We start from the raw sequence: 11,725 nt of genomic DNA on the forward strand, positions 1-11,725 counted from the left end.
TCACATCCCTCCTGGTGTCCCTGCCAAATTTATATGCTCTCCTGTCCCGCTTTTCTGCCATATCGGGCTATAAGGTCAACAGTTCTAAATGTGAGGCAGTGAACGTCTCCTTACCTTCCCATACCGTTAAACTTATAGCCCTCAATTTTGATTTTAAGTGGCAACCTCATCGGCTTTGCTATTTGGGGGTCTACCTGACTGCCCAACTTTCTGACCTCTATAAAGCTAATTACCTCCCGATGCTGCAGCGTTTGAAAGGTGACCTCCGTAGATGGATGCCCTATAACATTTCTCTATTTGGTAGGGTTTATAGTGTCAAAATGACGCTTTTACCTAAAATACTTTACCTCTTTCGCTCGCTCCCTATCTCTCTGGTGCCTCGGGACCTGGACCTTCTTCAGGCGGAGATTTTTCGTTTTGTTTGGAGGGGTGCCAGGCCGAGGTGGCGGCGTTCCCACCTTTATCGGTCGCACGATGCGGGGGGCCTGGGGGTACCTCACCTGCTGTCCTATTTCCATGCTGGTCAGTTGGCGCAGCTTCCTCTGGTCCATCTCGGTTCTCAAGCCCCTAGATGGGTTCCCCTTGAGGAGACTATGTGCCACTTACCTGATGTCTCGGAGGTCTGCTGGCTGGGGGGGAGCGCGCGCCCATCCTGTGCCGATAGCCCCACGCTGTCCTTTTCCCTCTCTTTATGGGACCGTCTTAAAACGCGACACAAATTGCACCACACACCGTCTGTCCTTACTCCTCTGTTCCGTAATTCCGCCTTCCCTGCGGGGTTGACACTAGCATCCTTCCACTGGTGGAGGTCCCATGGTTTTACAAAGGTTGGTCACCTTTACCACCGGGGCTACTTACACACTTCACATACACTCACTACCTCCTTACAGATGCCCCCTACAGAAGCGTTTCGCTTCCTTCAACTCCAATCTTTTTTGACGGGGCTCAAATTTCCCCGCTCCTTACCTCCTATGACTCAGTTCGAAGACTGTGTTGGGCTAGGGAGAGACGTCCGGGCGCGATCTCGCAGCTTTACACTCGCCTTATCACACATGCCTTCCCTGACGCTCCTCCTCACTGCCGTTTTTGAGGCGCCTCTGGCTCAGTCGGACTGGACGGAAATATACGCTAACATGTTCTCACTTACCGCTAATACTCTCATTAAAGAGGGTGCGTTCAAGGTGGTTGGCAGGTGGTATCTCCATCCTTCCCGGGTTGCCCAGATTTTCCCGGGTTCTGGCTATGGTTGCACGAGAGGTTGTGGAGAGAGGGGCTCGTACTTCCACATGTGGTGGTCGTGCCCTCTGGCTGTGGACTTGGGTCTTTGACCTTCTCAGGGAACTTGTAGGAACACGGGTAGACAGGTGCCCTTTGACGGCTTTACTCAATAAGGACCACCCTAACACCCAATTCCCCAGATGCACTCAGCGGCTCATCCACAGAATATGTGCTGCTGCACGGCTCTCTACCGCTAAAAATTGGAATACATGCATCCCTTCCTGACCACAAATTTTATCTAAAATTTGGCATATTATGCACGTGGAAAAACTCACTGCTTATATACACAACACTACTGAACGGTTTCTGAAGGTGTGGACCCCCTGGATGTCTTCCGCTTACACTGACGGCTCCACAGGACGGATCGCTGCTCTGTGAGGTATCATTTCGGCTCACCGCGTGGTCTCTCTCCTCTTCTTCTTCTGCCCTGCCCCCCCCTTTTATTTATTTTTTTCCTCTCTCTTTTCTCCTCTTCTTTACTTTTCTTTCTGTTCTCTCTCCTTTCCGCCTCTTTCTTCTGGAGTTCAGTGGCTTCATAAGGTTACTGTGCCGTGTCCCGTTTACCTCTTCTACCTTCCCATCGTGGTACCCCCTTTCCCCCTGGTTCCTGTACTAGGACCCCCGGCCAATTGGGCCGCTCTGCCCCTCTTTCTAGCTTACTCTATGTCTGTCTGGGGTTTCTATCTACAGGATGGCCCGTTACCAGTTGGGGTTTCCCTCCCCCTGGTTATTTGCACTACACGTTACCGTGCTCCTGTTTAACACACACGGTCCTAGATTTTATTATGTCACCGGCTCTGGGTCCTCTTCTCTCGATTGTCTCCTCCTCGCCACCTTGGTTCGATGGGGCCCGTGATCTCTCGCAATACTGGTACTGTTGGTATTACTATATGTTTGCAGATGTTCCATGTTACATTTGTTACCGTAAGACCCTGTCTACACAAACCGCAAAAAACTCTGGCGTCCGGGCGCCGCTTTGTTCTGATCTGTATGTTTTTGCTTATTATATCACATGCTGTGCCTGGGTGTCAATAAAAGTCTTTTAAATCGAAAAAAAAAAAATGGGAATAAAGGTATGGACCACATTATAATGTCTTCTCAGGATTTAGCAGAGTTTATCATACAGGTACCAAATAAATAATTTTATATAAATGGTAAGGCTCCTCTATTTATAATGAATAATTGAAGGTATAATAAAGGGTCTTGAGAATTGTAAACCAAACTCTGATTTTTGAGTATATATAATACAAACAATAATTAGTCTGAATCCAAAAATGTATCTATAAAGCAGAGTTCATAAAATAAGTATAATGCTTCCCAATAAAGATAATTTGCAACATACCAGTGGGATACAGTCAAAGTAAGTGCAGTATATTATATATATATATATATATATATATATATATATATATATATATATATATAATATTATATGTGTGTTTTATAATACATTATATGATACGATCCCTTCTTATCAAGAAAAAAACAATATATAACTTGTTTGGGTTCAGTAACTGAGAAAGAAGAAAATTGATGCGAAACACGAGCACCACAGAAACTACATTTTGTGTTTACTTGGGTTATCTTTTACATTAAAATTAGTTTCATGTTTTGAAACATTTTAGTTAGGGCAAATATGCAAAATACTCAGGAGGGGGCAAATACTTTTTCACAGCACTGCGTCTGTCAACAAATTTTATGTTGGCACATGGCTGGCTGCCTGTTTGCAATGTGTTCCTGTTCCATCTTGACTACTGAAGAGTTAATGACATTTTTAAACTTCTACAAATATATAATGCTATAAGATTTACTGATTTTGTGTGTGGGGGGGGGTTCTCTCAAAAGAAAATCTACAGATTGAAGACACATCCATAAAGATGTGGGCTAAGATAGGAGGATTTTCCGCCCTAAAAAAATACGCAATAAGTTCAGAGGACCGAGAACTGGAGTCTAAGATTGCTATTGTTGAAAAATACAATGTCCGGATTCCTGAGCTTGTGAAGAGGATACGAAGCTGCCACACAGACTCATCTGCAGGTGAGGATACTGCCCACTTAAAAACACTAATGCACTTCATACATTTTTTTTTTTTTATTAAAAACAAAGAAATACTTACCTGTAACCTATGGCTTTGTAAGTTCTTTTCAACAGTAGAGTAAATGTAGAGTCACCAGATCTTGGAACATGGTCTCACCTCAAATAATGGTCCAATTGTTTATTTTCTTAAATTTCCTTAACATTAGGTGACCAGAAATATATAAACACCAGCCTTTCTGGCTCAGGCCCATATGGCTAAACGCTTCAATGGCCAGATGGTGTTGTCCTTTTTATGTGATTACAATATGTTTTTAGAAATGCTATTTAATATGGTGCTTTATCAGATTATATTTTAGGTACAGTCCATAAAGCCAAAGGATTGGAGTTTGACACTGTACTAATAACAGATGATTTTTTGAAAATCCCCTCAGCCAGACACAACCTGGAAGGGCAGCAGATTCCCTTAGGTAAAATTTGAATTCTGTTTACTGCTTTTGTGGCTAGATTCTATAAGGAGAGGCGTTCATGAATCTTTTTTGTATGTATATCTATTTATTTGTTTTTAGATTTACTTAGCGCTTTACAGTTTACAGTATAACACGGGAGGTAGAATTAGTGCTGTCAATTAGTTTACAGACCTTTGATTGGTGTACAATAGGTATTTAGTTTGCAGTCCTAAGTATTTTTTTATGTTTGTTTTGTTGTAAATAGGAATTGTTAATGTTTCATTATTGGAGATGCGGTTATTCTCACTCCACCATGTCCAAAGGTTAGATTTCACTCATCTCTAAAGCCCTGTCCGTCATATAGATTATTTTTATTTAATTTCTAACTTTGTTTTTGTTTTGTGGCAGGTTTATCACTGGAAGATGAATGGAATTTACTTTACGTTGCAGTAACTCGTGCAAAAACACATCTTATAATAACAAAAAACGTAGAGAATATTTTGACTCTTGCGGGGGTAAGTTTAGTGGCAAGCTGTGTCATCATACCGAGACATTTGTAAGCAGGCGTAGGGTATTTAATTACATCCCCGCAGGACATGGGTCCCAGGGACAAAATTTTACATCCTCTGCTTTGCAATGGCAATGCTGATACTCGGGAGTTTTGGCTGTTGAAAGACAACTTGATTTCACTGCTTTCAGTCAGACACAGCTTCACTGCGAGTTGAATGAACAAATGTAATAAGCCCTCATTGAGTACATTAGTTATAATATAAGCAACTGAATCCCTAAACACCGGTTCAGGCATTCCTCATAATCCTTTCCTAAGATCCCTCAACAGCAGAAAACTCCTTCTCTGCCAGAGACGCTATTACAAAAAAAGGTGCAATGTGTAAGGGAGCATTTTGGCCCATTAATATTCTCCAACATAAACACCAGTGCAATTAGGTGACATTTTGTGATTTGTTTTTACAAACTTCCTGCCCATTTGTTTTGGACAGAATTTGTTGTCTGACGCACATATTAACTCATTGACACTCTCTCTTATACTCTCTGAATGTCTCCCTACCTTCTCTGCTAACCAGACACTTCCGTGTCTTCTTGTTCTCCTTTCTTCTCTTTCTTCTTGGTCTGCATCTCGACAGACGTAACTTGCTGTCAAATTTTCTCCAAAATGCCAGACAAGGTTCACTTGATGCAAAATGCCCCGAGATCCTAACATACTGCCTGTAATAAACCATGTAATAGCTCAGTCTTAATAACCATTCTGGCTAATGAAGGTTTATAAAGGAATGGGCTTCTTTCGCAGCTTGTAGTTGAGTAGATGGGCTCATTGTATTTTGAGCAGAGGAAAGTCACATAAAATATCACATACCAGCCACAAGATCTGTACTGTATTCTATATTTAAGGAGGAAAATATTTCCATCCGTAGGACTTCTGCATTAAAGAGTGTTTATATAGGCCTGATTAGAGCATGAACATGTAGGCTATCCTAGCATATTATGGCTATATATTCTTAAGAAATGGCTTTAGTAGTTAGAGCATCACTAGGAAATTAAGCAGAATTGGATTTGCTGGAAACTGATTTTCAGCAAGTATTGGTATTGCTTGCTTACATCGTATATTTTTGGCAAACATAATAACACAATATGGTGAGCTAACCTGTGTTTGAAAACGCTTTATTAAATCTTACATTGGAGTATCCACTGACTGTTTTATATAGTTCGAAATTGGATCTGTATTTTTTTTCAGGAATACTTATTCAGAGCTGAGCTGACGAGCCAAGCGTTAAAGGAGGGTCCCATATCATGTGCTCTCAAGCAATGCAACAACACCATCCCTGAAAACTCTGTCTTGACTATGAAAAAGCTACCAATTGTTTATGTAAGTAGTATTGTTTAACCGCTTGTTTCTCTGCAGAAATAAGGGACAAACTAAATAACCACATAGCAAAAGTGTGAAAGCAACCAACAAGCAGTTTTTCTTTTTTTGTAACTTACATTAACATCAATAATGGGGAGTTTAAAAAAAAACCAAAAAAACATTACTTACACATTTTCAATGTAATCGGCTAAGGCCACAGGCCACTTTTATGGAGATGGAATCAAATATCGAATGTTTACGTTTATTATCACCACCTGCCTAATATTGTGTAGGACCCCCTTTTGCTGCCAAAACAACACAGAAATGTTCAGACATGGACTCCACTAGGCCTCTGAAGGTATGCTTTGGTATCTGGCAGCAAGAGGTTAGCAGCAGGTCCTTTTAAATCCTGTAAGTTGCGAGATGGGGCCTCCATGGTGCCATGTGTTTTCCAGGTAAGCAACGCACCAAGACACTTCCATTGCTTTGTGGTCCAGCTCTTATCTTCATATGCCCATTGTGGGTGCTTTCAGCAGTGAACAGCGGTCAGCATGGGCCCCATGTACAACAAACTGTGATGCACTGTGTGTTCTGGCACCTTTCTGCCAGCCTTAACCACCCCCTCCATCAATGGGGGGAGCACCAGTTCACCTCTTTTCCTCCTTTGGACCACTTTTGGTACTGACCACCTCAGACCAGAAACACCCCAAAAGAGCTGCAGTTTTGGTGAGGCTCTGGCCATCACATTTTGGCTCTTGTCAAAGTCACTTAGATCATTACGCATGCCATTTTTTTCTGCTTCTAACACATTAACTTTAAGGATGAAATGTTCACTTGCTGCCTAATATACCCCACTGACAGGTGCCATGATAAGATTAACGGTGTTATTCACTTTAGCTTTCAGTGGTCATACTGTTATGGCTGATCGATGTATATATTAAAATATATCATTAGTGAATATATTCGACATAACATGTTGCAAGGATACCAGACATAGGTGTACCCTAACCAAAAGTGAATGTGTGAAAAAGTAGTGTGGACATAAATATCAAATGTAAATACTTCCTTGTAAGTACTTCCTTGGCTTCCTTCCGCAGCCTCTCACTGATGCACTTGTCCCAAATGGCCAAACCTACCAAAACAAAACCGAAATGGGACAACTTGAAAAATAAATATTACACAATAGTGCAATAAGTAAAATAAGTGAAAACGAAAATGGGAAGTAGTTGCAGTCACAAACAGATGGGTAGGACTGCCCATCTTTTCTCATATTGGACGCGTTCCTACCCATCTGTTTGTGAGTGCAACTACTTCCCATTTCATTTATCATCCTTTCATTTTACAAATTGCACTATTGTGTGCTGTTTTCTCGAGTTGTCTTGGTGTCCTTGCGCCATCCCTTTTCGGTTTTGTTTTCATAGGTGTACCCTAGGCAGGCCTGCTGCTGCAGTGTGCAGCCAGTGGCTGGATATGCCTGGCAGCACGCTACGTGAGCATGAAAGTTTAGCGTGCAGCTGCACATATCCAGAATTCATTGATTTAACTAAACTTTATACGGGACCAGCCAAGCTCTTTTGGCTCTCCAAAATCCATAGAGACATCTTTGTGTTTAACTACAGATCTAATACAAGTTCAACATAATTCATTATTTTTGAGAGCTTTTATGTAACTGATTTTTTTTTTTCATGGGGCCTTGTAGTCTGGATCTATTATATTGCATGAAAATTAAAATGATTGCATTTTTGTTATAAAGAGGAAGAAGTTTTGAAAAAAAATCTCACATTCACTGTAGTTTGACAAAGCTAAATCCTAAATATTCCATCTTTACCCATAATCAAACGACATTTTATAAAAAGTAATTTCAAAAAAGCATATTTTGCTTTCAGGTGCTAATCTCCATCCTGACATCTTGTACTAGCTTTTCATGATGGGCCAGCCTAGTATGCCAGGAATAAATTGTGCTCATATTGTTGCTCATCCATTCCAATGTCTGATCAGATTCTACTCTACAGTATAATAGCTTTTTACAGCATTAATTGGCATTATTGCAGAATGAGGGCCCTTAAAGCTCCAGAAAGACTTTGATAAGTAACTACTGTCCTTCCATGCAGGTACTTTATTCTCTAGTTTCCTTGTAACACTTGCATTTTGCTTTTCTTTCGTTGTATTTTTATTTATTTATGCACAGAGTGACAAAACAGAAGATAAAGGAGGTTATATATGCCATTCATGTGTTCTGCAAAGAGTGGGTCCAATAACGCAGTTGTTGGCATCTCCAAATTTGGTGACATCCATGGAAATTAACCAGGAGAACGTGATGATGCCCAGACATGTCGAGCAATTACTGCAAGCTATTTGATGAGCTTTTTGTCTCCATCCCAGCTAGATAACACTAGCCTTCACGTTTTAAACAGCCCAGATGGTGCTTGGTACTACTGGAAACTAGTGTTTAACAACTGGACATTTTGGAAGGGATTTTCTTTTTAATCCTGCGCTCATCTTACAAACTTGCACATTTCTTCAACAGGCTAGTGCCTAAAAGACAATATAAATCAAATCTTTATCTAAAAATAAAATGTTTTATGACAGATCGCAATTAAAAGTGTATAACAGAACTGAATATAAAGTGCCTGACTGTGATAGCGTGTGCTGGTGCATTTTTTGTGTACAAGATTCTTTATATTAAAACGGAAGATATTTACAAATGGCATTTGACCAGCTATGTTGCAAATAAGTCTAAACTAACAGCAAACAGTGTTTGAAGAAAACACTTCATTTCACTGTGCTAATTATGTATTTATTCCTTGAAATGTGGAACTAATGCAGATACACACACACCTTAGAGGTGAGTGAACCGGGTCACACTATTCCTTTCTTCGTGAGCCACAGCCAAGCCCAACTGGCTGCATCTCACAGCAACCCAACTACTGGGTTGAACCCAACTTGTGCAGTTAATCTGAATCACATACTAAAAATACAGGTTATAAAAAGCATAGAAAGTTTTGTTGATGCTTATTAAAGAATTGGTGAGGTCATAAGTTAGTACTTAACTGTTGTGAACAGACATGTATGTTAGCATTGCCATCATATTCCGCAGTGCTGCACAATGGGTAAATACCATGTTTCCCCGAAAATAAGACATACCCATAAAATAAGCCGTAGCAGGATTCCTAAGCATTTGCGCAATATAAGCCATACCCCGAAAATAAGACATAGTGATAGGCAGGGCCAGCAGCTCAACCTTCAAAACAGCCACTAAGCGGCTGTGAGCGGGATTGAAAGCGGCACCTGGGCCGCCGCCTCCTCCCGCCCCCGGCGCCTAATATGAAGTTAAAGGGGCAGTTGTTGACAGACCGCGCCGCCCAATGGCAGTGCCTCAGTACTTCGTCCCACGTCTTAAAAGGGGTGGGACAAAGAGCTGAGGCATGACCATTGGGCGGCACCGTGCATGAACACCGGCCAGGGGCGGGCTGGGCAATTGAATCTACAATTAACGGCCGCCCATTTAAGTGGCCAATTCAGCCACGCCAGGGCCGTCTTTAATGCCCGCAGCATCCGCGGTGGGCCTGCCGAACTGGCCGGCACACCGAGATGCCATTGCAGCCGATGCGGCGGTAAGACAAGCTGGCTGCTTTAAAATCAATAAGCAGCCAGCGCGCCTGCACAGTGCCGCCCAGTGTCCTGTTACGTGACTCCGCCCCCTTGAGCGGCACGTCACATTGTCGATGTGATGGGCCGCTCAAGGGGGCGGAGTTACACGGAACAGTTCCTCGTGACAGCTAGAAGAGCACGTTGGAGGACAGCAGCAGTGAAGGATGGCAGCAAAATGGGGGTGGCTAGGGGGTATAAGCACACAACAGGGTGGCTGGAGCGCCATATCAATCAATACACAAAGATGGGGGGTGGGTGGCTGGGTACAATATACATGGGTCATTAACGTGGGTCTCTCTCATCGTTGTACCATACTTAATAAAAATAAGACATCCCCTGAAAATAAGCCATAGTGTGTCTTCTTGAGGAAAAATAAATATAAGACAGTGTCTTATTTTCGGGGAAACACAGCAGGACAGAAGTGGTATATAACATAATTCGACGTACATAAACAAGAGGTAAGGACGGCCCTACTCAAATGTGTTTACAATCTAGATGGGGTTAGGCTATATTACACATGAAAGTGCCATTGTTGGGGAAGGACCAGCCACACTAGCATAACGATTGAAGGCAGGAGAGAAATTAGGAAATGGGAGTTAAGGAAGATTGTAGAAAGGGCATTTAACGTGCACATTTCTAGGTGTCCTTTAAGAAGTGTGTCTTAAAGGAGTTTTCCCCCTCCCTTAGGTCCTTCAAAAATAGAGCAGCGAATGGGTGCAGCCCTTCGGAAATCTTTCAAAGGTGCATGAGGCTTAGAAATCCGAGCAGAGGACGTAAATCATTAGAGGAACTGTTAGGAGTGTATTTAAAAATGAACGATGAGATGTATGTAGGGGAATCTCTGAAAGTAGGAGTCAGGATTTTTAAAGTGAATCCTGAAGCACACAGACAGCCCGGCAAGAGACTGATAGAGGGTAGAGGTGTTAGTAAGGCTATAGGTGAGAAATATAAGTCTGGCGGCAGCATTTAGCGTGGATTGATAGAGGGGCAAGATGGGTAGGACGGAGCCTTAGTGGCTTGTGTTAGAAAGGGATTAATGTGGGGAAATGTTTTTAAGTTGTAGATGGCAGCATTTTTTTTCTTTTCAGGCAAACGATATGGTAGTGACAGAGGCAGTGCATGTGAGGAGACGGAGAGATTATTTCACAGTTGACGTTGAGGGAAACTGTTGAGAATGTTAGCATCGGAGGGAAGGAAGAGAAGTTTGGTTTTGGAGAGATTGGAGGAACGTGCAGACATCCATTTAGAGACAGAGGCAAGTTAGTTACAGGATCTGAAGAAGGAGAGGATAGGTAGATTTAGGGGTCTTCAGCATACAAGTAGTATTGAAAGGTAAAGGTTGAGATTAGTTTGCCAAGAGAGGCAGTGTAAAATGAGAACAGAAGGGGTCCTAGAACTGAGCCTTGGGGTTCCCCCGACAGTGGGGAAGGGGAGGGGAAGCTTTACTGGAGAGTGAGATGCTCAAATGTAGGATGTGAACTAATAGAGAGCAGTGTCACAGAGACCAATATTGTGACTTTGAGAGAAAAAGAGGATGGTCCACTGTGTCAAAAGCAGTAGAAACCAAATTTGGTTAAAAAAAACAAACATACAAATATCAGAATACAAAAACAGTATAAAATAAACAAAAGGATAAAACACATAAATGGGGGAGATTGCCGAGAGCACATGGAGCGTCAAAGTAGACAGTCCCCATACAACAATCCTGTTATGCACACGTCTTATATTACCCATGGAGCATCACTGGCTGGAAACCTCCATGCTTCCTCAACAAATAGGACTGGAGCTCTTCCAGTTTGACAAAATTGCAAAATGTATTGTTTTACAGCACATAAAATTAATCAGTGATATAGTCCGCAAGGCAGAGGTATTATTTTGGCTTAATGAAGCCACAAGCCTCACGTATTTCGTACTGCGAGGCATTAAATCATAGGCTCCAGTCCTATTTTCTGCTACAAACACTATAAACCAGTTTTGCAGCAGTTGATGAAGAATCCGTGGAGTATTGATTGCTTTTAAGTTCCTCTTTGTTAAACTTCTTGTTGGTCTTGTATTAAATGCACTGGGATGGACAGTACAGATTTAACGGATGGCTATTTCTTAGGTTTTTACCAACTGAATTACACAGCATTAAAATCACAGAAAGAATGATACCATTGCAAAAAAAAGTTAAATACCTAATTAATTAGGACAGCCAGCAATGCTACAAATAACCTGTATAATAACCTGGTATTATCTCGTTTGGTTCCAGTAAGCTTCCTTTATCTGCTGACCTTTATTTTTAGCCATATATGTTGGCAAATAAGTGAATTTCTCCATATACTTTAATTAGATGGAGTACCTGGTGGGTGATTAACACTGATCCACTATATTATTTAAAACAAATAGTACAATAAGACGTTAGGGTGGTTGTCTAGCAGATCGAGCCGACACCAGACAAGGAAGGCATACA

The 11,725-nt window shown here is 41.7% G+C and overlaps 1 protein-coding gene across 1 annotated transcript in view; it reads left to right on the top strand.

Moving 5' to 3' along the window:
- The window catches only part of LOC149298775 (F-box DNA helicase 1-like), a 39,771-nt gene extending 31,790 nt beyond the window's left edge, over positions 1-7,981 (top strand). The window contains exons 17-22 of the mRNA XM_089487088.1: positions 3,124-3,315; positions 3,660-3,782; positions 3,922-3,930; positions 4,170-4,276; positions 5,512-5,643; positions 7,811-7,981. Coding sequence (XP_089343214.1) covers positions 3,124-3,315; positions 3,660-3,782; positions 3,922-3,930; positions 4,170-4,276; positions 5,512-5,643; positions 7,811-7,981 — 734 coding nt within the window. The remainder of the gene's footprint in view (positions 1-3,123; positions 3,316-3,659; positions 3,783-3,921; positions 3,931-4,169; positions 4,277-5,511; positions 5,644-7,810) is intronic.
- The last annotated feature ends 3,744 nt before the right edge of the window (positions 7,982-11,725 follow it).

The sequence above is a fragment of the Sceloporus occidentalis genome, unplaced genomic scaffold (assembly GCF_023333645.1).
Source record: "Sceloporus occidentalis isolate IW3139 unplaced genomic scaffold, rSceOcc1.0.p SCAF_31, whole genome shotgun sequence".
Lineage (NCBI taxonomy): Eukaryota > Metazoa > Chordata > Lepidosauria > Squamata > Phrynosomatidae > Sceloporus > Sceloporus occidentalis.